At 37.4% G+C, this 27,755-nt stretch overlaps 2 protein-coding genes across 2 annotated transcripts; both read left to right on the top strand.

The window, feature by feature from the left end:
• The first annotated feature begins 764 nt into the window (after nt 1-764).
• On the top strand, nt 765-7,087 carry acbd7 (acyl-CoA binding domain containing 7). The gene is made up of 4 exons (XM_053487921.1): nt 765-875; nt 4,200-4,317; nt 4,449-4,511; nt 6,786-7,087. Exons 1-4 carry the CDS (start codon nt 867-869, stop codon nt 6,857-6,859), a joined length of 264 nt encoding a protein of 87 aa, XP_053343896.1. The 5' UTR covers nt 765-866; the 3' UTR covers nt 6,860-7,087.
• Nucleotides 7,088-9,054: 1,967 nt separating this feature from the next.
• On the top strand, nt 9,055-23,550 carry crot (carnitine O-octanoyltransferase). The gene is made up of 17 exons (XM_053487920.1): nt 9,055-9,223; nt 10,082-10,204; nt 11,418-11,542; nt 11,669-11,850; nt 12,538-12,662; nt 14,205-14,313; nt 14,504-14,597; nt 15,813-15,938; nt 16,126-16,227; nt 16,323-16,406; nt 16,504-16,611; nt 18,904-19,034; nt 19,153-19,276; nt 19,728-19,806; nt 20,644-20,737; nt 21,641-21,760; nt 21,890-23,550. Exons 2-17 carry the CDS (start codon nt 10,090-10,092, stop codon nt 22,008-22,010), a joined length of 1,839 nt encoding a protein of 612 aa, XP_053343895.1. The 5' UTR covers nt 9,055-9,223; nt 10,082-10,089; the 3' UTR covers nt 22,011-23,550.
• The last annotated feature ends 4,205 nt before the right edge of the window (nt 23,551-27,755 follow it).

Consider the following 27,755-nt stretch of genomic DNA (forward strand, 5'->3'; position numbering starts at 1 on the left):
TTGTAATACAAATTTTGCAAGAGATTTGCATCGTCACTCAAAGCATTTTCGGCATACAAACCGAACAAAACTCTGGATAAGTTGCGTGTCCTTGTTTGCATCAGTGGAAAGCCAAGTTAGGCAAGTCTATGAATTTTACGGATTTTTTCCAGTCAGCGAAAGCTGTTTTGAAAGAGTTAACCCAGGATACCAACACTGCCTTCTGCAAACATTGCACGTGTTTAAAAGCTACATCGTTTCTTACTTCTTCTTATTTTTTGTAATATTGGTAATATTTTGGGGTGCCTGGATCGAATTATCTGCATACGAATTTTTGCCTTAAGAAATTTACATTTAGACATTTGGCAGCCGCTCTTATCCAAAGTGCTTTGAGGTTTTTGTTAATGGATATATATCCCTACACTGTGTTACTAGGTTACTAAGTACCATCAGTCAAACACTGTTTTGAATTTTTTTGTTTTGTTTAACCCAACTTTCCCTCCAGTACAATTTAATTTTTTATGCTGAGGTTCTGCTGTATTATAGCAGTTTGCCAGTGATTACAATCGTAATTGTATGTATTATTCAATGACTAGCCTAGATACAAAATGAAAAAGAAAATTGAAGAGCACTTTTTAAGTATAGTGCAACAACGTGCACATGCTGAAAGCTTGCCATGCTTTTATTATGAAATGTCGTAAGAAGCGCTGAATAGATACTGCGCTATAACCGCACCGATGTTTTTTTCCCCCCTCTCAGCAAATCAGCGCGCGCTCGCTCACTCTCTGGCTCGCGACAGCTCAGCTCAGCTCAGCTCGAGCGCACTCTATTAATTCATCAGCAGATCTGCGCGCGCACGGAGCAATAAAAAACACCTGATTGAGAAAATGCTGCAGGTGAGCTCTCTACCTTTATAACAACTTACAGAATGTATTTATATCATTTTATAACAAAACAACTTTCACACGGGATGTGATTTTTGTTTTCTATTACTTGTATGTTATTTTGCAAGGTTATTAATTGCACGAAGGTTTAATACGTCTTATGAAATAGCAGCATCAGGACAATGCAGGAAGCTGGCTGTTGCTATATGAGGTGTTTAAAGACCTCATTATGGTATTTTACGACATTTGCAAAATCATATGCACTGAAAAAAAACCCTCAGTTTGCATACCCCCCCATCCACCATGACGTCATTCTACAATCAGATTTTTGTTTTAATAAGCAAATTAATTTGATGCTCATGAATGAAGAAGATTCTCTAGTCCAATCCTGGGCATCTTCTGATCGAGCGCCTGAAAGTAAGCACTGCGTTTTCATATCAAGGCACTGCTCATAAGTGTTACATGCAATAAATGCAAATGATTTAAAAGAGGGTAAGCTTGTAATGACCTTACTTGGGGGGGATTTTTTAAGGGAGCTTAAAAAATCCCCCCCAAAATACTCTCATTAGTTCACTAGGTCAGGGACTAAGAATACCTAACCCGTTCAGAAGTGTTAATTCATTTGATGGGAGAAGAGGTACGTAGGTCTTACTGTAATTCTTGTTCGAACAACCAGAGACAGAGACAAGTGTCTCTGAGTGTTTTTCTTGTATCTTAAGACATGCTCGAGCCAATCAAGCAGTACTACAGGCTCAAAGGAAGCAGGGTGTGATTAAGTGCCTAAAGCAGATGGGCACTGGTCCTTTTTTTGGCTTGGCAAGAAAACCCTCAGTTTGTAAATCTGACACTGATTTCGGTAGGACACCAGTGGATGAAGTGCTGCAGTGCTGGGTGCGGTGTGGGAAAACTTGGCAAGGTTGAAAACAAGTCATTCAGCTGCATTCTGGATCAGTGACAGGACAGATCTGCGGCAAGAAAATTGTAGTAGTTTGGTCTCAAGGTGACACGGAAGTAAACAAGAACCTGAGAACCTGAAAAGATTCTGAAAAGCTGGAACATCCATGTGAGAATTAGGAGCTGCATACGGTACGCTAACTGATTAGTCAGCTAATACTGTACATTCACTAGTCACTGCAGTGTGACGATAAACTAGACTGAGCAGTGGGGGGATAGAAATTGTACTTTGTTAGTCTGGGAATATTGAGTAGATCGATCCAATTCAACAGTTTACTGCACATTGTGAACAATTACACTGGGAAAAGTCTTTTATTCGTCTTTGGAACAATATCAATCAGTATAAAGAGCAGCGGTGAATGTTTTCCCACTTTCACACACTCATGAAGGATGGAGTTGAACGTTATACTTTTTTAGTTGTTTGTAATACAAAACACATACAAAACGACAACCAATCAGGGAAGAAAAAGAGAAAGAAAGAAAGAAAGAAAGAGTGGCAGAAGGCCTCAGATGACTTTATACACATAAATATATCTGTATAAGTACCATACAGTGTGGAGTGATATTCCATTATGTTCACTCTTTATATACCCTAAGAGCTGAGACCAGGCTTCATAAATCTTTCCTTGGTTGTTTGCATTAGACCTTGTAATTAGGGATTCAAAAGTGCTGATATCTCTTATTAATTTTGTCCAAGCTAAGCAGACTTGAGAAGACTCTGGGAGTGGTGTATGCATTTACCATCAATCCTTCTTATTACTTGCTTCCGCAAAGATAAAATCAAAGAGTGGAGCAACATTAAATATTCTCTCCTCATTTTCATATCTCCATCGGTTGCTTTTATCTGTAATTCCATTTTGTGAAATTTAACTGAAAATCAATTATATATTTAACTGAAAACCATACATCAGACACATTTATGTCTAATTTTCCAATGTAATTTTTCCTACTGCAAATCTCTATCCTCGCTTTTTCTTAAATGTTGACCAAACAAAGTGTTTACCGGTATCTTGATGGACACAACCTTTCCACACAAGTGCGTTTTGAGAAATTTACATTAAAACAAGTTTTGCACACAGAATTATTATTTTGACAATTTATTTTATAAATGTATTTCTTTTAATTATTAACAGCATCGTCTTAGAAAGCATTGAAGCTGGAATGTGAATATACAGACGGTTTGTTCACGGCATTTAACCACACTAATAATGTAACAGACTAGGCATTCGACAACAAACAAAAATATCATGTCCTGAATCTTTATTTATGGTTTCTTGTTTATTTATGGAAAAAAGTCTAGTAAGTTGACCACTTTGACAGATCAACAACAGATTAACTAGTGAAAATAAATAACCGAATATGAGAAATTTACTGTTTTCCTTTATGCCGGACTCGCAGGTCAGTGGGTTTGTGTTTCTTTGCAATTCACCGCATGCTTGTATGCTGACACGGCGAGTTTCAGTTGGCACACACATGCACTTGTTAGTTGTTAGTTGAACAATAGGGTGTCTACACTGGAGGAATAATGACCACTGCGTAGTGAATAATAACAGGCTTAGTGGGAACAAAGACATGGAGGGAAATAGGTTAAATATTCACAGCCTGGATTATTTTACCCAGCGTGCATTTAACTGAAGAAAAATAACTGTACACTGTGTAACCACATTTTTAGATTTTCTTGTTTATAGCCGGAAGCCCTTGCTTGTTTAGTAAGTTAAAACTAATTTAAAACATTAAATTTGCTCGTCTTGCGAAACACTTGCAGAGCAAGTTACTTGCAATCCAAGGTTCCACTGTAAAGCAAAAAATGCCTAAAATGGTACGGTTTTTAAGGGCCTCTGCTCTGACAAACAGTGGCATCTTTATATACACAAGAGATTTAGTTCTTCATTTTTATGGTTAGTAGGTTTGATCTCTGAAAAGTGAAATTAATTTAAATATAAAGTGAATAAAAATATTGTGTTAAAGGTCATATGTATCATGTGTCTCTGGCTCCCTGAACCACTCTTTTACAATTTGAGCCCGATGAATCCTGGCATTATTATTACCCGATTGAGGAGGGGTTCCTGAATTTTCCTGGAATATGCCCGTGTCATCAGGGAAGAAAAAATCCATTGATGGAAAAACCTGGAAATTTAGTTTAGTTCTGGTTGTTAAATGAAGACTTACTGTAGACTTATCATCAAGAAGCTATAAGCGTTCTCCAGATGATTCTGCTCTGTATGTGCCGATTTATCAAGACAAGGGAACTTTTACAACATAAGCACATAAGAAATAACACATACTACTCAGGAACAAAATTTGTGTTACATAGCGTAATGTAATGACGTTAACAGGCTTTTTTTTTTTTTTTTTTGTATTTTACATACCATTTTTTTTCAGGCAGAGTTTGAGAAGATTGCAGCCGACGTAAAGAAGGTGAAGAGCAGGCCATCCGACCAGGAGCTACTTGACATCTATGGCCTCTACAAGCAGGCAGTTGTTGGCGATATTAACATCGGTAATAACACTTAACACATCAACTTCCTTAATCCAAATCTATTATACTGTATATATAATTATACTGTATAAAGCTTAAACATGCCTTAAAAAGAACAGAAAGTCTCTTGTTTAATCTAATGTTTAATGCAGATGCACCTGGGATGGTGGATTTGAAAGGAAAAGCTAAATGGGATGCCTGGAATTCCAGAAAAGGTATGACACAATCTCTGTGAAGCAACTGATACATTATTATCACGATACCTAGGTACCGATTTGATTTGTATTGCAATTCTTTCAGTATCATGATTTAATTAGTATTTCCGATTCTATGCTATTGTTTGTTACAATCTACATAAATAAAAGAAACGATTTGTTTGTACATAACTTCTCCTTTCAATTATATCTTTACGTTTCATACAATGCACGATCAGAAACCAGTCACAAACCAGAAACAGAAAAATTTCTGTCTGTATGTAGTTCTGTTCAGCCGAATTTGTCACAGCATGATGCAAAACTGGCTGAACAGAATTTAATTCAACTTTGCCAGTCCTATGGTATTTGCCTGAAGGTAAATCTGATCCATAAATGAAATCTAAATGTCAAGTGGATGGGAAGTCATGAGCAGTTACTGTATGTGCCAGATTACACTATAGCATCCATCACTTTTTTGGACGAATTTAGGGCTTTTTCTCTGCAGGTAGGCGTGGCTATCCGTGTCACATAAAGCCAAACAACGCAATAGTTTAACGTAAATACATAGTGCATGCAGAAGACACAGAAATTACAGTAATGCACCCAAAATTGCACAATCCTCACCAAACACAAAGTTTGACACGGCATAATTTACTTAAAAAAATGGTACGTACACTATGAAAACTAAACCTTGTCCCACAGATTAAATTTAGCAAAAATGTAACAAACTGTTGAGTAGAAGGGGAGATATGAGCAGTTATGTGCCAGATGCTGATCAGCTTATTTTTAGCTTTAACCTTTTAACTATTTCTACAAACTGGTTACCTGTTAATGATAGGTGCTTACACTAATTTAATATAATAATACTGTATAATAAGGTTTTGTCTGTTCACTGGTCTTACACAAGGCACCCAAATCCTCACCAAACAGAAATAAAAGCGCGACACAGCATGACTTACTCCAACAGAAGTAAAGTAGACTCTGAAAACTGATCCTTCAAAGATGATGGATCGATCAATGTATGTTTACTCTTCCCGGGGGAAGTTTAAAACCAGTTTGTCTCATACTGTATGTTCCGAAACCTTAGCGTTAATGAAAAGCAGTAATGTGAAGCACCACTATGAGATAAAACACAGGCCGTTACAGTAATATATCCTCAGCAGTCCGAGGTGAGGGTATGTACTGTATAATACCCGAACTGGGAGCACATTGTTAGGTACTATAATCAAAATGTTAAGTGAATTATGTGCTGGATTTAATAATCTATTTTAAAATAAGCTACTAATCAGCTACTGGCTCAAGGTAAACAAACACCTGCACCCATAGATATTAATTAAAAAAGCTAAACTGAATATTTTTAAAGTGATTCATTTATTTTTTCACTGCTGAAATACCAGCGCTGAAGTGGTATGAGTGAATTTTGACATGCCGAGTGGCGCAGTGGTAAAGTGCTCACCCCATTATCTGGAGATCGCGAGTTCAATTCCCGGGTGATCCTGTAACCAGCCAGAGGTCTAGGGAGAGCTGACTGGCTGAGTCACCTTAGAGGGGAGGGATGAGAGGTACTTAGTGTTTCCATATTAATCAAGGCTGTCTTCTGAGAGTGAGCAGTTTCAAAATATTATTGTACAGAGGGTGTATTTGACTGACAATGCAAGAAGTACAATTTAGCGTAAGATACTTAATTTAACAAAAAAAAAAAATTGTATTAATGAGCCAGGTAGTTTTTTTTTTTTTGTATTAATAGGCCAGGTAGAGAGTCCGGCATCACTGAGGAGTGCCGTACAGAAAGACAGGCAGACATCTACTCTACATAGGCTTCAACCTGAAATAATAATATTGCTGATTTCATCAAAACTGATTAGCTTATTTTAAGCTTCAACCTTTAATATACAGTATTTCTAAAAAGTCCTGTTCTAAATAAGTTCCCACACAGAACGCTGTGCTGCCTGCCAATGAATGAACAATTTAGAGCACATCATCTGCAGAATTATAGAAGAACAGTAATGCACCACCACAAATGCAAGATATGTAAATAAAAATGAATTTAAAAATACCTATTGTGGAGTCAGCGTGAGTGGAGTCAATAGAAATAGGATACATAACTCCATATCTACTTTCTACACATTATGACACACCTATTTGGCTTGTAATTAACCATTTGAAAAAAATTTTGTATAAAAAATATGCATCGATTTGAACACTGCGAAGTAATGTCAGGATATCAGGACTGATGCTTTATGCTGTGTGTGATTTGCTCGAAAATGTTAAATCTGTCACTTTTTACTTTCTCAGGCATGTCCACAGAAGATGCCATGACTGAATACATCTCCCTGGCTAAGGAAGTCATAAATAAATATGGAATGTGATTCTTTCTTCTTCTTTTTTTACTCACTGGAATAGATTTGCATGCAAGACCAAAATATTGGACACTTGCACTGATAGAGGAAATCTTTGTCATGTTGCAGTTAATGTTACTCTGATAAGTTTTTGTGTTTCTCAATTTTAACAATGAAATCTTTAACAGTAATCTTTACTGTAAGCTCCAAGTATAGCGTGTTTGTTTTTGCATGTAAAATAATAAAATAACAGGTACATTAAAAATATTGTTGTGATTTATTTGCTTTCTGTGAATAATAATTAATAATCATTTCCATCACAGGCAAAAAAAAAAAGAAAAAAAAGTAAAAAGCAGTGTTTTACCTCTATAGGAGTTCAGCATTTGTCCCTTTGTCATGGAAAGCATTTAATCAGTATTCTAGTGTGAAACGTAGCATCTGTGCTTGATGTGCGCACTGAATACAAAACAAGAAGCTTTTTTCATCGCAACAAGAGTTGAGCCGAGTCCTCACAAGTGGGCACATTCACAACAGTTACATTCACAACTTTATTTATTCTTCTGATGGAAAGAATAAATGTTCACCATCTCCTTGAGGTTTCTTTGTATCTCTATTTTTTAAAATGATACAGAACCTTAAGGGCTTGGGGTTATTTCCAGATTCAGAAGATCTGAACAGGACATTTGACAGTTTTTTTTTTGTTTGTTTTGTTTTTTTATAGACACTTGGTAGCTTAAAGCTTGCCAAATATTAAAAGCAAGACTCTAGCATTTGGCATTAATTTGCTTAATAATGGACATCATCTACAATGTTACTGTGTATTATTGACTTATTTGACTTGAGACATTCAGTGATGCCATTTATAATGTATTTTTTTATGTTCAGAATGAGATACAGTACATGCCATTTTCAGACTTTTACTCATTTTGCCAAATTACTGTTTTCCGACACACAAACAGTTCATTTGAAAACCTTATAGAAGCTTTAAACTTAAAAATTTTAAGCAAAGAACGACACATTTAAACATAGGTCAATGTGACGATTCTAATTCATCACTTCTTTCTGCCATGAATGATTTAAATGTGTTCAAGGAGTTTTTGGGGAATGTTGAAGCCAAGAAAAGGATGTTGCCATTACAGTAACTCCATCAATAATAAATGACAGGCATTTGCCACTTAACATTTAAGATATGTTATGTAAAATAGGACATTATGTTATTTAGATGACATTATGTATGTAGTGTTGTGGAAAGCCTATGCAGCCTATCCCTGTGGTATACCTTGGACGTGGAGGAAACTGGAGTGCCTGAAGAAAACCCACCAAGAACAAAGAGAACATGCAAACAATTATGACCAAACTGTACTGTGCAAATATATGTACAGTACTGTGCAAAAGTTTTTTTATTAAAACAAATTTTGTTATACATATTAATTTTTCAATTATTAGTTTTCCAAAAAAAAAAAAAAAATTAATCACAAAGTCTTGAGAAGGACTGTGGCTGGTTCTTCAAGATGTTCAGTAAAACTAAGCAACTAAATGCGTTATAAAACTGCACGTATTGTATCTGAGACTATATTTTATGCAAAGGGTTGTCACACCAATTATTGACTTTGCCTCATTAATTACTTTTAATTGCCTTTTATACCAATTTTAAACATAGAAAATTTTAAAGACATCTTTTAAAAGTCCTCTACAGCATTTATTTACATATTCCTAAGACTTTTGCACAATACAATACTGTATAGGACCCCTCCAGGGTCGTAGGTTCAATTCCCACCTCCAGTCAGTGTCCATAGAGTTTATATGTTCTCACCGCTGATTAGGCTTGTACTTTACTGGCGTTGCCAATAGTGTGTATGTGTATATGCCCTGGATTGGCACCCTGTCCAGGTTGTGTCCTAGATATCTGGGATAGGCTCCAGGTCCCGGTGACCCTGTATACAGGATAAAGTGGGATAGATTATGATTAGGTGCGTGAGTGAGTGTAGATATATAACATGTATGCAAAGCCCTGTAGATAACTATGAAATAAAAATCAAATATTACATAAACAATGTCCAAATTATATAAAAAAAAACTGTACTATGGTATCTTCTTAAATTAAATAAAATTTAATTTAAAAAAGACCTAATGGGAATCCCGTTAATCTGTGACGTCGCTTTGAGACTTTTATTTTGAAATCGCTCGACCGACGCCGCCATTTTGCCTTATTACCGACACTGTGCTGTTTACACTCTACTAGGTGAAAGTTCATGGCTCGGAGTCAAAGCCCATAACACTGCACTGCTTCTGGTCCTGCAGTAACTTCTGGAATCCTGCTCCAGCTGTTTCCTCGCTGTTTGGGGGGTTGTATGGTGTCTTTTCTTCCTGCAGAGCATTATATCTTACTTTGAGGTGAGGCGGTGTTTATTTACACTGAACTAGTGTGTTAACACGGTAGTGAGATTTTAGAGAGGACACTTGGGATAACTGATTTAATATTGAAGTATACAGTATGTAGTGCACTTATTGTGTGCAAAACCATTTAGGATTCAGCCTGGATCAAACCTTATGCATAGTGTATGCAATACTCTACACAGTGCACTTTATCTGTTGACAGCAACAGAAAGTGTAACCTGATATAACATTAAGAGCAAATGTGTGCAATGTCTGTGTTATTATTATTATTATTATTAGAGATTATAGGTGTTTTCTATACATTTTACTTGTTCCACATGTAGTTTGACAGTATAGTGTCTGTAACATACAGTACTGTGCAAAAGTTCTAAGCAACACCCCATTTCTTTAAAATGAATTCATTAAATGCTGTAGATTAAATTTAATCAAATCAGTGGGATCAAATGTCTGTGTAAAGATGCTATTTAAAATTCAGTTGTTTTTGCAACAACCTTAGCAGCAGCCTCATTTCCCCTCTCGTCTCTTCCAAACACTTAACATTCGGCATCACTAGTATAGTATACTAATCACCGGCCTGATCATCTGTCATCATCTGCACCTCTTCCATGCTATACGTTAGATCTTTTTTAACACTTGAATGATTCACTGTGCAGCTTAACAAACAAAAATCATTCCTCTGACACTGGTCAGGTACAGGGACCTCAAGACTACGTTAAAAGTACAAAAAGGTTGAGGCCTTTCAAAGCAAAATATGAAAAAAATTGAGGTGTGGCTCAAGACTTTTGCACAGTTCTGTACATAAGGCGTATTCATAACTGAACTTAAGAATATTATTTTTTTTTTTTTGCATGAAAGGTGTAATAATGGACAATCAGGTGTTTGAATCTGTGGCTGAGCGGACATTCCAGTATCAGTCTAAGCTGCCGCCGCTGCCCGTGCCATCCCTAGAGGAAAGTCTCAAGAAATACCTGGATGCAGGTACTGTAGCCTGAGCCAAGTGGAGCAATTCTGTGTGTTGAAGAACGTGTTTTTTGGAGGGTTTTGGTGTGTATAATGTTTAATATTCAGAGAGAACAAAATGATAAAAAAAATCAGTTTTTGACCAGAACTGATCTTCTTACTTTACCGTACACATTTATGTCTATTTTAATAAAATATATTTCACCAAAACTATTTTAAAGGAGACATTAGAAAATAAGCCAGGTCAGAAAACACAGCAAAAGACTTTTATATTCATTAAGCATATTCATTTTAAAATGTAATTATTTTTTATATAAATGCAGTTTGTATAACCACAGAAATGGTGCTTTGAAACTTGCTCCAATATGACCTCTCAATCTTGGTCTCATTAAGTAGAAGAAAAAAAAAACCAGATACAGACTGTGCCACTTTAGTCTCATGATTTAATATGGCTTGGCAGACCTTTCCAGCCTCCTAATAAGAGTGCAGATCTCTTAAATTGTTTTTTTGCTGCACCTTCAGTCCACTCTCAGCCACTGTACTCTGTGACTCCTTCAGAGTGAGTGTTGGCCTCAGGGTGGCTTCCCTCTTACTATAATTCCAGTTCCTGTAATTAAAATATTGACAGAAGGTGTTTTTCTGTATTTACGATGTTTGGGTTGAGTTCAGTACCATGAGAATTTATATTTGAAGTCTGAATTTGTCTGTATTTAAAAATGGTATATCAACTGATAAAGCGATTGAAGTTTTATTGATTAAAATCCTTTTTTTTGTTGTATAAATTAGTTCTTCAGTTTCCTGATTCAGAAATATTGTTGCCATTATCCTGTAATTCTACACATGGTTTGCTCTAAACTATTCACACATGACCAGGCAGCTCAACATTCTGTGTGGTTGGAGCAAACTGTTTGCTAATTTCGCTTAGAATTGTAACAAAATCAGGGGGAAAAATGAATTCTGTATTTTACGAATATCGTAATACCAACAGAATCGCAATACAAATTGAATTCACACCTAGGTATCGTGATAATATCATATCAGACGGTCCTGGGTAGATCCAATCCCTGAAGAATATTGAGTCAGTTTATGTTTTAATTGAACCTCAGAACACCATTTACACACTCCCACGTAAAACATGAACATACATATGGAGTCCATAATTTTGGTGGTCAAAAATTAAATCGCACTACCCCACCTCACCCTTCCTTTGTGTATTCTTTTATTTTTCCAGTAAAACCATTTGCTTCCGAGGATGAGTTCCGCAACACAGCAGCCATCGTGAAACGCTTCGCAGAGGGAACTGGGAAGCATCTTCATCAACGACTCCTACAACGAGCCAAAAGCAAGCGCAACTGGGTAACACTGAGTTTTGATTTAAATATTTGCTACACTACATCTAAGCAATTATATTAAATCCAGTGAATTTTTAAGAGACATTTTAAGTGAGCTGAATGACAGAAAACCTTGTCGCTGTTTGTTAAGCTGGAGGAATGGTGGTTGAACACAGCGTATTTGGAAGTCCGAATGCCGTCTCAGCTCTATGTCAACTTCGGAGGTCCAGGGCCGTATTTGGAGCACTTTTGGCCACCGTGTGAGGGGACGCAGTTGGAGAGGGCCAGTTTGGCGACGTGGATTACGCTTCAGTACTGGGACCTTATCCGCACGTGAGCAGCACTTATTGCAACTAAGCACAGGGGACGAAAAAAAATGGTAGCAAAGGTTACATCTATTTTTCATTCAAAGCTAAAAAGTGACAGAATAGCTAAAAGGCTTTAAGATTTCATGTGTTTATTTTTTTTTAGGGAAAGGAAGTGTTGACTTGATCCCAAATATTTCTGTTAAATTCTCCAGTATGAAAAGGCATAATAGCAGAAGTAAACATGCTTTATGAACTGATCAACCACAAGGTTTAGCACTGTGTTTTGGGTAATTTTTGACCATTCTTCCAGAAGCGCATTTGTGAGGTTAGACACTGATGTTGGATGAGAAGGTCTGGCTCCTCTCTGATTTATCCCAAAGGTGTTCTATCAGGTTGAGGTGAGGACTCTATGGAGGCCAGTCAAAGTATTCCCTGCCAAACTTGCTCATCCATGTCTTTATGGACCTTGCTTTGTGCACTGGTGCACAGTCATGTTGGAACAGGAAGGGGCTTTTGCAATACTTTCGGCAAGTGAAAAGAAGAAGTTTAAAAAATGTATATGGAGATTGTCTTGAGAATGTCATGAATGACAGTCCATTCAGTGTATTTGATGCAAGAGGGACATGACAATGCATGATGAGAAGAATTGAATCTGTTATTGTGTATATATTGATTTTGAATACTGTTTATTATCGGGTGTGTTCCTGTTTAGGGAGAAGTTAGCCGTTCATAAAGCAGAAAACATGCCTCTTGACATGGATCAGTTCCGCATGATCTTCTGTACCTGCAAAGTACCTGGGATTACCAAAGACAGCATTCTCAACTACTTTAAGACAGGTGTGTGGTGTGTGTGTCTGTGTGTGTGTGTGTGTCTGTGTCTGTGTGTGTGTGTGTGTGTGTGTGTGTGTCTGTGTGTGTGTGTGTGTGTGTGTGTGTGTGTGTGTGTGTCTGTGTGTGTGTGTGTCTGTGTGTGTGTGTGTCTGTGTGTGTGTGTGTGTGTCTGTGTGTGTGTGTGTCTGTGTGTGTGTGTCTGTGTGTGTGTGTCTGTGTGTGTGTGTGTGTCTGTGTGTGTGTGTGTGTCTGTGTGTGTGTGTGTGTGTGTCTGTGTGTGTGTATGTGTGTCTGTGTGTGTGTGTGTGTGTCTGTGTGTGTGTGTGTGTCTGTGTGTGTGTGTGTGTCTGTGTGTGTCTGTGTGTGTGTGTGTGTGTGTCTGTGTGTGTGTGTGTGTCTGTGTGTGTGTGTGTGTGTCTGTGTGTGTGTGTCTGTGTGTGTGTGTGTCTGTGTGTGTGTGTGTGTGTCTGTGTGTGTGTGTCTGTGTGTGTGTGTCTGTGTGTGTGTGTCTGTGTGTGTGTGTCTGTGTGTGTGTGTCTGTGTGTGTGTGTCTGTGTGTGTGTGTCTGTGTCTGTGTGTGTGTGTGTGTGTGTGTGTGTGTGTGTGTGTCTGTCTGTGTGTGTCTGTCTGTGTGTGTGTGTCTGTGTGTGTGTGTCTGTGTGTGTGTGTCTGTGTGTGTGTGTCTGTGTGTGTGTGTCTGTGTGTGTGTGTGTGTGTGTGTGTCTGTGTGTGTGTGTCTGTGTGTGTGTGTGTCTGTGTGTGTCTGTGTGTCTGTGTGTCTGTGTGTGTCTGTGTGTCTGTGTGTGTGTCTGTGTGTGTGTCTGTGTGTGTGTCTGTGTGTGTGTCTGTGTGTGTGTCTGTGTGTGTGTCTGTGTGTGTCTGTGTGTGTCTGTGTGTGTCTGTGTGTCTCTGTGTGTCTGTGTGTGTGTCTGTGTTTTCCTGTTAATAAGTTAGGCATACAGAGCCAAACCTGATAACAACAGAGGCGTGTCTCAGTTATTTGCGATTCTGCGAAACTACTTCAGTTTTCTTTCACAATATGAACTTCAGATGAGAGCAGTATTAATTTCAGTGCTATTTTTTGTTATTTTTTATTTTTTTTCGTCTGCAACTGAAAAAAACTGAAATGCCATCGGAGACAAGAATTAAATCCATGAATATGACTATTATAGCTTCTCTCTCTATTTCTTTCTTTCTTTCTTTCTTTCTTTTTTTCTCTTTTCTACATGATGGATATTAGAGAAAAAGCATCTTAATCTGAAACACTGCTTCCCTCAAGGACGGAATTTGATAATGAAAGTCATTTCATAAAATTCCATGGTGAATAAGCCTGAGCTATAAATGAAGCACAAGTCCAAATCCAAACAGTGGCCAGTCCCATTCTGCACTCAAGAAAAAATCTTCCTGTTTAAATATTGACCAGACTTTTAAATTTGATCAGATTTCACCAACTTTGAATCCAGTTTCCTTTCAAGCCTTGTGATGTTTTGAAGTAACGATCCCAGCTGTGTAAGTGTTCACCACGTTTGAGTGGTCTCTGTGTTGTAGAAAGTGAAGGCCCATGTCCCTCTCACCTCGTGGTCATGTGTCGTGGGAGAATCTTCACATTTGATGCTCTCTGTGATGGACGCATCCTCACTCCTCCTGAAATACTAAGGTGTGTGTTTTTTTTTTTTTCCTCTTTATTGTCTCGGTTTGTGATGACATCATTTGATTGAGATCAGGCTGATATCATAGAAGTGAGATGCTTTAATATAACAGCTGACCAATTTGGCATTGTCAGTTGAAGCATGTAGTTGCAATTACAGTATAATTTTGTTATGAGCATTGTGTGTGTGTTGTTTTAGGCAGCTGACGTACATTAAGGAGAGCTGTGATGGAAAGCTTTGGGGTGACGGAGTGTCTGCTTTGACCAGTGAAGAAAGGACGAAATGGGCTAAGGTTAAACAATTAGCTTCTAATATAAAACTCTTATTATACAGCACACAACATACAGTTTACAGTACTGTGCAAAAGTCTTGAGCCCCCCTCGTTCGGCCATATTCAATGAAATTAAAACATGTAGATTAAATTAAATAAGTGGGAACAAATGTTTTACTGTCACTGGCTGCAAAGTAGATAGATAGATAGATAGATAGATAGATAGACAGATAGATAGATAGATAGAAACCTACAATATTGTTTTTAATAGTGTCACATAGAATCTGAAAAACTGCACATTAAGGTTCATTAATGAGGTAAAAATGTTAAATAAATAAAAAATGAATAAATAGGAATATACGGTTTCTATGTGCATGATTGTATATACCGGTGGCAACTTAAGTAACTGTACATAAGGTCCACCAGCAAGTTGTTATATTAAAAAAGAGACAATAAAACGACACAATCATATCAATATATCTGTGCAATTAAAACAGAATGTATATAACTATTATACAAGTATTAAAAATTGGTTGTTTATGAAACAATCTCAGCAGCCACCTCATTGCCCCTCTCATCTGTTCCACCTGCTCACCATTCAGTATCACTAGTATACTAATCACAGACCTGATTATCTGTCATCATCTGCACCTGTTTCTCACTGGTTCATGCCTTAAGTTAGATCAGGGGTCGGCAAAGCCACATGTGGCAAATTTTAGTTATTTTATTTTTTCTTCAAATGTAATTCTAAAATAGAAGATTATGGTGATTTTGTAACATTAAAACAAAACATGTTAAATATTTGTCGCTTAAAATATGCACCACAGCCACCGATGTGCAACACCCGCCGGTATGCAATCTATTGAACTTTTTGAGCCCCGAGCTTTGTTCCAGAATTAGATGTTTTAATGCATGAATGGTTCATAGGTCACTGTGCGACTTAACAAAAGGAAAAAACCTCCTCTGAAATTGCTCAGGTACAGGGATTGAGCTAAAGACAAAGTTGTTCAGGAAGCCTGGAGAACTCTTCCTCAAGACTATGTTAAAAAACACAAGGAAGCCTAAGGCTTACATGAGCAGAATATGAGGAAATGGGGGGTGGCTCAAGACTTTTGCACAGGACTGCATATACAACAACAACCAGAGCCTCCTCATTGAATCCATACTGAAGAATTTCAGCATTTCGTGCTGGAGCTTCAAACTCACTGTACCTCCTTGCTTTATGTGGTTCTTCAGGCCCGAGAGCATCTTATCTCAATCGATCCCGTCAACAAGACAATACTGGAGACCATCCAGAGCTCGCTGTTTGTTGTCGCACTGGACGATGCCAAGCCATATTCCACCCCGGAGAATTACACATCGGTAAGTCGCAAATACAAACACACACACACATACTTATTATATTGAGCAGTTTTCCTCAGCGTTTAGACTTTAGCTCCTTCAGCATTTTGAAAGGGGTCTCCAGTGTCGGTGCTTTGTAACAGCCTGACGATTTTTTTTTTTAGATATTACCTCTGATTGTGTCTCTGTTTTCTTTTAATATATACAGATGACCCGGTTGGCCCTGACGGGAGACCCCACTATCCGCTGGGGTGATAAATCCTACAACTGTATCATCTTCGCTGATGGGACCTTAGCCTCAAACTGTGATGTAAATTTAAACATATCATCCACATTCTCATTCTCACAACATCAGCAGTCCATGGCCTTCCAGTTATTTAATTATTGTCTGTGTGTTTGTTATAGCACGCACCGTACGACGCCATGGTCTTGGTGTCCATGTGTTACTACATAGACCAAAAAGTGAGGGCCTTTAATGGAAACTGGAAGGTAAGAAAATGTATTTGTGAAATGGAAAAAGAGTGTTTGTAGTGTGTGTGTGTGTGTGTGTATGGTTATGGGTTACCATGACCTGTGTTGTGTGCAGGGTACAGAAGTGGTCCGAGATCTTCCTGATCCCGAAGAGCTTGTGTTCACAGTAGATGAAAAAGTCAAAAGCGACATCGCAATGGCTAAAGAGCAATACAACAAAAGCGTGAGTCCCTCTCTGTCTCTCTCTTTTTCGATCTCTCTCTTTATCTCTCTCTTAAACACAAATTTAAGGCCAGTTTTTCCTGTGCAAATCATCCTATTTGCAATAAAGTCAATTTTTTTTTTATCTTTTCACAGTCAAGGACACCACTAGCACACACAGTGGTATTAAATATACATTAATCGTGGTGCTGATTTTTTTCTAGCCCAGACAGACACAAACCGTTACTAAAAAGCATTTTTGTTGAAATCTCCCCTATGGATTGTGGGTAAGTTATTCAAGCTTGTGACGTCATCAGCAGTAGTTGAGAAGGTTTGTGTGTGAAATATAGTCCTGGCTGTAATACATGAACAGGACAGATTGTTAAACACTGATGAATGTTTTTTGAGGAGAGACTAGAAGTAAGTAGCCTACGCGAGTGCTTCCCAACATTATTTCCTTGGAGCCCCTCACTTGTATGTACAAAAAGCTTAGAAACAACCCACCCTAGCCCAGCCCTGCCCATATTGACAAAAAGAAAAAAAAGAATAATTGAATCTTTTGAAATAATTTCTTTGCAGACTTTTTAATTATACTGTAAGTGTGTACAGTATATCTAAATCTAATTATAGCAAACTCACCCTCAGAACAGACTTGTGCACCTGTGCGATCTTTGCCGCCTTTTTGAGGGAGGTCGTTGACACCCTGTTGCTAACATTGAATAATTTATGCTTTCTGAAACTAGAGAATATATATATTACAGACCGTAAGACCGTGTAAAGGCACACTACCCAAATTAGTAATATTTATCTATTAGCAGCTATTACAGTGTGGTAATGGAAAAATGAAGCGGTGTAATTAGTCAGAAAGTATCATGACCATATTGATATTCTGGAGCTGTCTTACTTGGCATGTGAGAAGTGTGCTGACCAGTTTTTCCTGTCTATGAAGTTGCACCTCCTCCATAGAGCAGAAGCCACAAAGCTTTTTTAAAAAAAGGCGAAATAATTGTCAAGTAGAAGGAAAATTATAAATTCTTTTTACATTTTCTACGAATAAAAATTTGAAAAGTGTGGCGCGCATTTGTATTCACCCCCTTTCACTTTGATACCCCTAACTAAAATTCATTTTTTGCATGTTTGAGATCTCCGCAAAGTGGCTGAATGATGTTGAGGTCAGGAGACTGTGATAGCCAGCCACTGGATGGTCAATTTGGCCTTGGGCTTTGGATTATTGTCATATTGGAATATCTAAGAGCGTCCCATGCACAGCTTTCGTGCTGCAGAGTGCAAATAGTCTGCCAGTATTTTCTGATAACATGCTGCATTTATCTTGCTATCAATTTTGACTAACTTCCCTGTGCCACTGGAGCTTACACAGCCCCCAAAATATAAGAGATCCACCACCATGCTTTACAGTGGGGATGGTGCACTTTTCATCGTGAACATAGCATTTATGGTTGTGACTATAACGTGTGTGTTCTGTGTATACAGTAAATGGATACACTCGTCTAATTTCAGCAACCACTTTATTATATGTTTTTAAGGGACAATACTATAGAGATGGAAATTGGATATATTTTGGAGTAGTCAGTGTGCAGCTTGTATAGCATTAAATATTTACTGTCCTCTAACAATAACTGAACATGCAGACTTTATTGTCTAAATAACTGGCAAAGAAAATGAGTACACTATAAAACTGTCTCCAAAGTGTCAATATTTCATTTGCACCATTGTTATCTAGCACGGCCTTAATCCTCCTGGGCCTGGAATTTACCAGAGATGGACATGTTGTTGCTGGGATCCTCTTCCACTGACTATTCTAAAATATATCCAAGTTTATTTTCTATAGTATTGTCCTTTGAGAAGATATAATAAAATGTTTGCTGAAATTCGTGGGGTGTACTCACTTTCGTGAGTGGGTGTATGTGTTTGTATGTTTTCAATCATTTATTTTTTATTTTTTTATTTTTTTGCATCATTCCTTTAGTGTTATCCCAAAGTCATGTAGTTAGCAATTGTCCAATGTTATTTTATCAAAGTAATAAAAAAAAAAAAAAAAAAAAAACGACCCAAGTGTCCAAATTTCGGTAATGTTTCCAAATTAAAGTCACAACATTTAAACACCAAAACGTTCCTGCTGGTTAGATGCCAAGTAAAAGCTATAAAAGTTTATAATTAAATTTTCATTAAAGTAGCCTAAGCTGATGATAATCTTTGTCATATTTATTTAGTGTAAAAAAAAAAAAACTTATTTGCAACATCACTACATTAACCTTTGTCCAAGTATGATTTTAATATAAGGTTTAATTTCCAGACTCAGGATCTTCAGATCGTCTGCTATGCCTTCACCTCCTTTGGGAAAGCAGCAATCAAGAAGAAAAAACTTCATCCAGACACCTTCGTTCAGCTGGCCATGCAGTTAGCCTACTACAGGCAACATGGAAAGTGAGTATCTGAACCTACAACGCTATCCTGCTATCCAGGTTTCTCGCTGTGAGGATTTCTATTAAGCAATGATAGTATGCAAAATTATATTTTTTCTTTTTTCTTCATTCTTTGTCAGACCTGGATGCTGTTATGAAACCGCCACCACACGCCGTTTCTATCATGGCCGCACAGAGACCATGAGGCCATGCACAGTGGAAGCCATACACTGGTGCAAAGTCATGTTGAATCCCTCTGCGACTGTAAGCAGCCTGTATCAACACCATCAACATGTACACATGCATCTGAACAAGTAAAGGTTGAAGATGCAGTTTGTAATTTTAATTCCCCTCTTGCCTATATGGTGTTTATGGTTTATTATAGTATGTTGAACATGTTCACAACTTTTTGAGGCGGAAAAACCATCAGAGGGAAGGGGCGGGACTAAATTCAGGACCGGAAATGAGAAATCTTTACAATGGTACTGTGGTTTGAACATGTGGGGGTTTCTCGTCTGGCATGGGTTTCTCGGTCAGGCTCGGATAAAAATGGGAGGGTTGCATCAGAAAGGGGATCCAGTGTAAAACCTTGTGCCAAGTTGTGATCAGATGATCCTCGACGGGTGAAGCCAAAAGACTAACAACAACAACTATAGTATGAACATATCAGATGTTAAATTTAAACAATTTTTAAATGTATTATTTTTTTTCACAGACTGAAGAGAAAAGACAAGCACTGCTTCAAGCATTCAGCAAACACAACAAACTAATGCATGAGGCTCAAAATGGAAAAGGTGTGTAACATGTCTCAAGAGGTTTAAGTTCAGTTTTATTAAAGCTATTCACATAATATTCTGATGACATAAAACATTTGTCATGTGAAACCCAGTACTGCACATAAAATTAACCTGCATTGTGGCATTTTTACTACCACAGTCTTTTCAGTCATTACATCATTCCACTTCCAAGTTTATTATTTTTTTATTATACTATTTTACATTTATTTATATAGATTTTATTATATAACCCTCTCTACTGTAATATCATAACCATGGTATACAGGGTTTCCTCATCGACAACCATTGCACTTATTGTACATAACCCTTCTCTGTGTGTATATATATATATATATATATATATATATATATATATATATATATATATATATACATATGTATGTATATGTATATGTATGTATATATATAAATAAAGAATTTATTTGCAAATTATGGTGGAAAATGAGTATTTGGTCAATAACAAAATTTCATCTCAATACTTTGTTATATACCCTTTGTCGGCAATGACAGAGGTCAATGTTTCTGTAAGTCTTCACAAGGTTTTCACACACTGTTGCTGGTATTTTGGCCAATTCTTCCATGCAGATCTTCTCTAGAGCAGTGATGTTTTTGGGCTGTCGCTGGGCAACACGGACTCTCTATATACTCTCTTTATACTATTTATATATGCAAATTATTTTGCACTGTGAAAATGCACTTCTGGTTAGATGCTAACTGTATTTTGTTGCCTTGTACTTACATGTGCAGTGACAATAAAGTTTAATCTAATCTAATCTAATGTATATATTTAACATAAAACCATGTTTTTTTTTTATTATTATTATTATTACTCAGGCTTTGACAGACATCTTTTGGGCCTGTACCTGATCGCCAAGGAGGAAGGACTTCCTGTTCCTGAGCTTTACTCAGACTCTCTCTACACTAAGAGGTTCGTCGTATTTCTTACTTTGACTGGTGTAGAATAACGAAATATGCTGCTGCAGGAGATTTGTACTGCAGTTATATTCTACTATAAGTTCATAATTAAGCAATATTACAATCCAGGGCATGCTGTTGTACTGAATATTAGTACAGCTGTGGTGTAGTTTTAGGTCATAAATGAAACAACATAAGGTCATAAATGAAACAACTAATTCAGATTCAATTCAGAACGTCTCATAAGTAATTATTAAAGAGACAGTGTGTTGTCGAAGATGACATCACATCATTGAAGTGCTTCTGTGATTGGTTGTTAAAGGTAGTATTGGCAGGTGTCTTGTCAGTACTGCAGACCGTACCGGCCTACCATTCATCATCCATCCTGCGATCAACAGTTGGTGTAAATTGTTAATAGAACACCTGTGACGCTGAATGATGCATACTGTGAAAGTCCCAGTGGTGTTATTGTCTTTTATCCCCACTTATGGATTGCCTTACTTCCAATCAGATAACTTGGTCAGAGCTAACTTTTGTATAATATATAGACTATAAGACTCTAATTATGGAATCTAATTAGGAAAATTATGATTATGTTGAGGTTTTCAGAACTCAGCTTCCTTAAAACATCAAAGGTCTTGTATTTGTGAATAGGTGCAAGAAGAAGAACAAAACTGACACATTGTATATTTAGGTGCAAGTGTTAATGCAGCACAGTAACGTTTTCATAATGACATACGAATAGAGTTTCATTACACATTTTATATCAGTGTTTACTGGAAGAAATAACCAGAGTCACAAAAGCAGTGTGTGTTTGTGTGAAAGAGCGTTTGTTCGTTCTGAAAGTCCAGAAGAGGGTCAATAAAGAATATAGCCAGGATGACACTGAAAGTTTCCTCTGTGTTTCTCTAAACAGTGGAGGAGGGGGGAATTTTGTTCTTTCCTCCAGTCTTGTTGGCTACACAACTATTCTGGGGGCCGTCGCTCCCATGGTGCACCACGGCTACGGCTTTTTCTACCGCATCCGTGACGACAGGTGAGCTCAGAAACATACATCTGCATCGTTTTTTGTTAGGCAAAGTTGTTAGGTTGCATTAGTATATGAACCAGTTTGGGTGTTATTAATAGACTTTTATTTAACCAGCTTATTTGTGTCCAATTACAGGATTGTTGCTTCCTGTACATCCTGGAAATCCTGCCCGGAGACAGAGGCTGAAACGTTCTTTCAGAACTTGTGCACCTCCTTCCATGACATCATGCAGGTCACGACCATGTCCAACCTATAGAGTGAAACTGTCTGGAAAACAGAGCAGTTTTAATACAGATTTCTGCTTTATGTAAACAAGCTAGGTGTGATTAAAGTGCCTTTATCTGTATTCAGTCTTACACTTCCATGTAATAGGATTAAGCTTATTAAATAAACAAACTAATAATTGAATCTGATACAATATGATAATAGGATTTAATTTAGTAGTCTTTGATCGATATATGAGAAACCTTGTTCAGAAACTAGGCCTACCCTTAACTCATAAATGAGTTTTAGAAGTATAAGTATATAGAGTTATATAGTATATAGAGTTGTTGAGAAATCACCTTGATAAGCATTTTACAGACCAATGTTGAGAGAAATGGAATTGCTTAAGTACAAGGAATTTTCAAGTCAAATCGTGACTTTTTGTGAAAAAACAGAACATGTTGGTTGTAAAGACTTTTTTTTATTTCTCTATATAATGCTCTGCTACACTAATGCACTTACTGTATCCCAGCATTTCACTAGTGCTTGAATACCAGAGAAGAAGAAACCAGAAAAAATTTATGCTGAAGCCATGATTGAGCTATTGATTTCACACTGGCCTCCCAGGAACTCCTTTAATAGCCCAAACATGTGAAAATGGCTTGCAGCAGAGTTAGGACTGCATGAGGGATGTGGCAATAACTCTCAGCCGACATACATGTAGTTGATCAGTCTTCAGCTTTAGTTAGGGCTATGTTTTCCGTAAAAAAAACGAAACAAAAGAAAAAGAAAAAAACCAAGATGTATGTCTTTGGTCCAGATGGCTAAATGTTTTTATGCGAAAGTCCAACATAATCACTACTTAATAGTCCATCATTGTTTAAACAAACAAATAAATTCACATAAATTGGCAAAATACCGTAAAGTCAGAGCAAATCATGCATCATTGCATCTCGCAGCATTTAAATGTTAACTGCTACCATACAACCTTAAAACAGTTTAAATTGGGTTGTTAGTTATCTAATGGGAAAAATGCTCTCCCTCTCTCTCTTAATTTTTCTCTCTCTGTCTTTCTCTCTGTGTCCATCTCTCTGTCTCTCTCTCGCTCTCTTTCTTTCTCTCTCTTCGTTTCTCAAACCGCATATGTGAAATGCACAAAGAATTAGATCCTTGGTTTAGTTTCTTCATAAAACCAACGCTTACATTTTTTTCCCTACCTGGAATCACTTCACTGATTGAAACTTAATCCACAGTTGCTCCAGAAAAGGTCGTGAGATTTACAAAGAAAATGCAACATGCTAATAATATATTGAATGTATAGAATACACACACACACACACACACACACACACTCACGCGCGCGCAAAGATCAATGCAAATGAACAAAAACAATGCAATTATGTATACTTCCTTTCATTTCTGTAATTAATTGTAATTAAATGTAATTCTGTTTTCTCTGTTTTATGCTGTTTTGTTCTCTTTAATGTACTTTACTATTCTATACTAGCTGTTTATTCCTCGAGTATTACATCAAAAGTATATTGTTTTGTTATAAATGTATTAAGATTATTAAACACTATTTTCTCTGGGAAGCTAATGTTATTGTTGTTTGAATTAAAATTTTGGTGTCAAATGATTTCCCAAATACTGTAGGAAGCACAACTACAGTACATGAAAGTAGTGGTTTAAAATTAAACTGGAGGGAAAAATAAGGACCACATCCATCCAGCAACCAAGAGCACACAAACAAGTTTAGTAAAAAAAAAAAAAAGATCATGCATGCTCACCCAAATGCAGTGGGATCCAGACATAGACAATCAACCAACAGAAAATATAATAATAATAATAATAATTAATGCATCCTCAATCAAGAATTTCACAATGTAAATGAAAATTATGAATAATAAATTAGTAGTAATTAGTCTTTTCAGTGGCCCCATAAACACGAGCAGTTGACAATTCCAGGTACTGTACACCACGTCTAAAAAGGTGAAAATCTGCTGTCTAATATTCAGCACCTGGAAGGATTTTCATTGCATAATCATCTTTCTAGCAGCCGTCAGGCCTAACACGTGAACTGGTGTTATTCAGTTTTGACAGATCATTTAGTGTCATGACTGGTATTTTACTGGCACTGATACTGAGACCAAATCTGACAGCATGGATGCAACATTGGCCCAGAACGGTGCATGTGGTGGCCAGTCCCATATCATATACAGGAAAGTTCTAGGAGATCTTTTTGGAATGGGGGAAAACTACTGCTAGAACCCAAAGGGGGATGTTATACTTTCTCTGTGTGGGAGGGGTGGGGTCTTGTGTTCAATAGTTTACTGTATTTTCCAGACTATACATCATTTTTTTAGTCATCTGGATGGTTGTGCCACTTACAGTATAATGTGAAGGGACTTATATGTGTGAATTTAATGCATTTTTGTCACCAGATGGCGACCTTGTGACTTGTGACTCAATTGCTACCGATGGCCATGTTTAAACACAAGACCATGCCAAAAGATGAATTCCCATACTTTATTGTTGTAAATAAACAAGAAAGAGTGAAAAGCCGAAGAAATTATGAATATTTGGCTACCAAAGTTTTTGGCTACTGCACCAAAATGCAGTAAATGTCCTGATGGATTCTTTAAAGCACATAAAGCCCTAATTATGGTGGACAGCATATGACTCCACATATCATTCCACAAATCAAACAGAAAATCAAAGACTGCACCCCTATACCAGACATAATCCCTGAAAGGACAACTAAGTTACTCCAGTCACAGTATCACAGTTACCCAGAGTTTTAAGGCTGCGTTATGTCACCTGTGGGAGACGTGGATGGTGGATGGAGAACAGCTCCACGGTTACCAGGAGGATGTTTGCAGGATGGTGTGGGATGATTCAACGCCGCATGGAGTTCGGTGACGACTGACGCCAGCTTCTTGGGATTCTGATAGTCTGGAATATTTAGTTTAGTTTTAAAGTTCTTAGAAATAAAATAATCTTAAACATCTTATTTAGTTTTAATATTGTATAACAGAAACTGACTCTTACCATTAATATAGTTGTAGAAGCTAGCATGGCGTCCCAACAGAAAGAAAGATCTCAGCAAATTAGAATATTACTTAAAACCAATTAAAAAAAGATTTTTAACATAAATGTTGGACTACTGAAAAGTATGAACAGGTACGGCATTGTGATTTACAGTTTGAAAAATACAGTAATAGAGAAGCCAGAGATGACCAGAGGTGGGTGACTTATCTACTACAGGGGGGGGGGTTCTTTTTCTTCTTTTTTATATATATAGAACACATCTGTGCAAAATATTTACTATAAGAGAACAACAAACTCTCACTTATGCAGCTTCTGTACTCTAAGGTTTCCTGGACCTTTCCTGTATATAATGCAGGGCCATTGAAAAGACTCATTGCAGTTTGTATGGGGCTGCCTCATCTCTTAAAAATGTACTACTAATCTTTTATTTTTTATTGTTATTACCCATTGTGAAATTCTTGATTATGTTTTTTTTTCAACTTTTGTGTGCTTTTGGTTGCCAAGAATTTGGGTGGGTAGGGATGCCACCCCCCCCCCCCCTCCTTTTTTTTACTTTATTATGATACATCTATGCATATTCTTTTGTGACTGAATATTTGTGATTTGTGATTTGATATCAGTTCCTCAGTAAACATTTGATCACAAAAAAAGTTTCCTTCTTCATGAAGAGTAATGTTAATAAAAAAATGACATTCAAAGTTAAACTGGGTTTGATGTGTGTTTATTATGTCTCAATTTATTAGAGGTATTAGAGGATGCTGGTGGAGAAGTACAGAGAAGGTAACAGGGAGTTGCATTGTGTCTTTGTAAATTTAGAGGAAGCGTATGACCTGGTGCCGAGAGAGGAGCTGTGGTGTTGTATGAGGAAGTCTGAAGTGGCAGAAAAGTATGTTAGAGTGGTGCAGGACATGTATGAGAGCTGTAAGACAGTGGTGAGATGTGCTGTAGGTGTGACAGAAGAGTTCAAGGTGAAGGTGGGTCTGCATCAAAGATCGACTCTAAGCCCCTTTTTGTTTGCTCTGGTGATGGACAGGATGAAAGATAAGGTTAAACAGGAGTCTACATGGACTATGATGTTTGCAGATGACATTGTGCTTTGTAGCGAGAGCAGAGAACCTAAGTTAAATGGAGAAAAATCAGGAGAGATGGAGGTACGCTTTGAAAAGCAGAGGAATTAAGGTTAGCCGTAGCAAGACAGAATCATCATCAGAATTCACGTGTGTAAATTAGAGGGACGGTGACGCTACAGGGAGCATAGGTAAAGAAGGTGCAGGACTTTAAGTACTTAGGGTCAACTGTCCAGAGCAACGGAGAGTGTGGAAAGGAGGTGAAGAGGAGGGTACAGGCACGTTGGAATGGGTGGAGAAAAGTGTCAGGTGTGTTATGTGACAAAAGAGTATCAGCGACAGTGAAAGGAAAGGTGTACAGGACAGTGGTGAGACCAGCGATTCTCTACGGCTTAGAGACAGTGGCACTGAAGAAAAGACAGGAGGCAGAGCTAGAGGTAGCAGAGATGAAGATGTTGAGGTTCTCTTTGGGAGTGACAAGGATGGATAGGATTAAGAATGAGTTTATCAGAGGGACAACCCACGTTAGACGTTTTGGAGATAAAGTCAGAGAGGCCAGATTGAGGTGGTTTGGACATGATCAGAGGAGAGATTGTGAATATATCGGTAGAAGGATGCTGAGGTTGGAACTGCCAGGCAGGAGGTCTAGAGGAAGACCAAAGAGGAGATTTATGGATGCAGTGAGAGAGGACATGAAGTTAGTTGGGGTTAAAGAAAAGGAAGCAGAGGATAGGGTTAGGTGGAGGCAGATGATTTGTTGTGGCGACTCCTGAAAGGGAACAGCCGAAAGACAAAGAAGAAGAATTTAGGTATGTGTGAGGTATGTGTGTTAGAACATTATGACCTGTTTTGTAGATTACTGAACCATAAAAAGGCCATCATGTTAAGTACTTCAACCTATCTAATCATTTATTGAATCCAAGATTTTAAATATTTGTTCTTTACATAATCTGTAATTTGAGACCAGGGTTAGGGAGGAATACAGTATGTGTGATTTGGCACAGGCTATTTCCACCATATAAACTGGGCAGCACTATTAAAAGGCGGCATTTGGATTTAAATAATCAAATGCTGAAGAGCCTTTGATTGGACAATTATTGAAGTTATTAAAAGGATTTCAACAGCTGCACTTCTTTCAATCCGATCTCATGCAGCGGTTAGCTTCTTGTTACTTAAACAACCATATCAGAAAACATATCCCATGGTCATGGGAAAAAAAATGCTTGGAAAAGTAGAATATAAACAATCAATTGTAGAAAAATCACAGCTATGTTTTCAACTGTTGTTCATGTTACAGTATAAGTGCTTATGCTCATGGTGCATCATTCTTTATTATAAACATGTACAGTAGTAACACTATTTTCTTGCAGCTGTGCTTTCTATTTGTGCAATCTTTTGCAAATCTTTTGACACAAACATGCCTCTAGCTGACTATTAGCTGTGATTGCATTACAGCTTTCCTTTAAAACACACCTAACAACATAACAGAAGCAGTATGAGGTGATTGCAGGATTTTGTAAATAGGGGCAAAAGGGAACCAAGAACCAGTTTGGGGACCCATGGGAAATCAAATTCAGTTAGAAATACATAATGGCTTAGAAAACATTAAGCATGATTTCCAAAATCTTGAGCAATGTCCTGTGCTCTAATATCGGTGGTATTAAGTTAAATGTGGCACTGCA

The sequence above is a fragment of the Clarias gariepinus genome, chromosome 26 (assembly GCF_024256425.1).
Source record: "Clarias gariepinus isolate MV-2021 ecotype Netherlands chromosome 26, CGAR_prim_01v2, whole genome shotgun sequence".
Classification (NCBI taxonomy): Eukaryota; Metazoa; Chordata; class Actinopteri; order Siluriformes; family Clariidae; genus Clarias; species Clarias gariepinus.

Excerpts from the sequence above, each read along its gene's own strand:
- crot (XM_053487920.1), top strand. The coding sequence starts at position 10,090 with ATGGACAATCAGGTGTTTGAATCTGTGGCTGAGCGGACATTCCAGTAT. Across the intron at positions 11,543-11,668 it reads CCAAAAGCAAGCGCAACTGG|CTGGAGGAATGGTGGTTGAA; the intron begins GTAACACTGAGT and ends CTGTTTGTTAAG. Across the intron at positions 16,407-16,503 it reads CCTTTAATGGAAACTGGAAG|GGTACAGAAGTGGTCCGAGA; the intron begins GTAAGAAAATGT and ends TGTTGTGTGCAG.
- acbd7 (XM_053487921.1), top strand. Across the intron at positions 4,318-4,448 it reads TGTTGGCGATATTAACATCG|ATGCACCTGGGATGGTGGAT; the intron begins GTAATAACACTT and ends TGTTTAATGCAG. Across the intron at positions 4,512-6,785 it reads TGCCTGGAATTCCAGAAAAG|GCATGTCCACAGAAGATGCC; the intron begins GTATGACACAAT and ends TTACTTTCTCAG.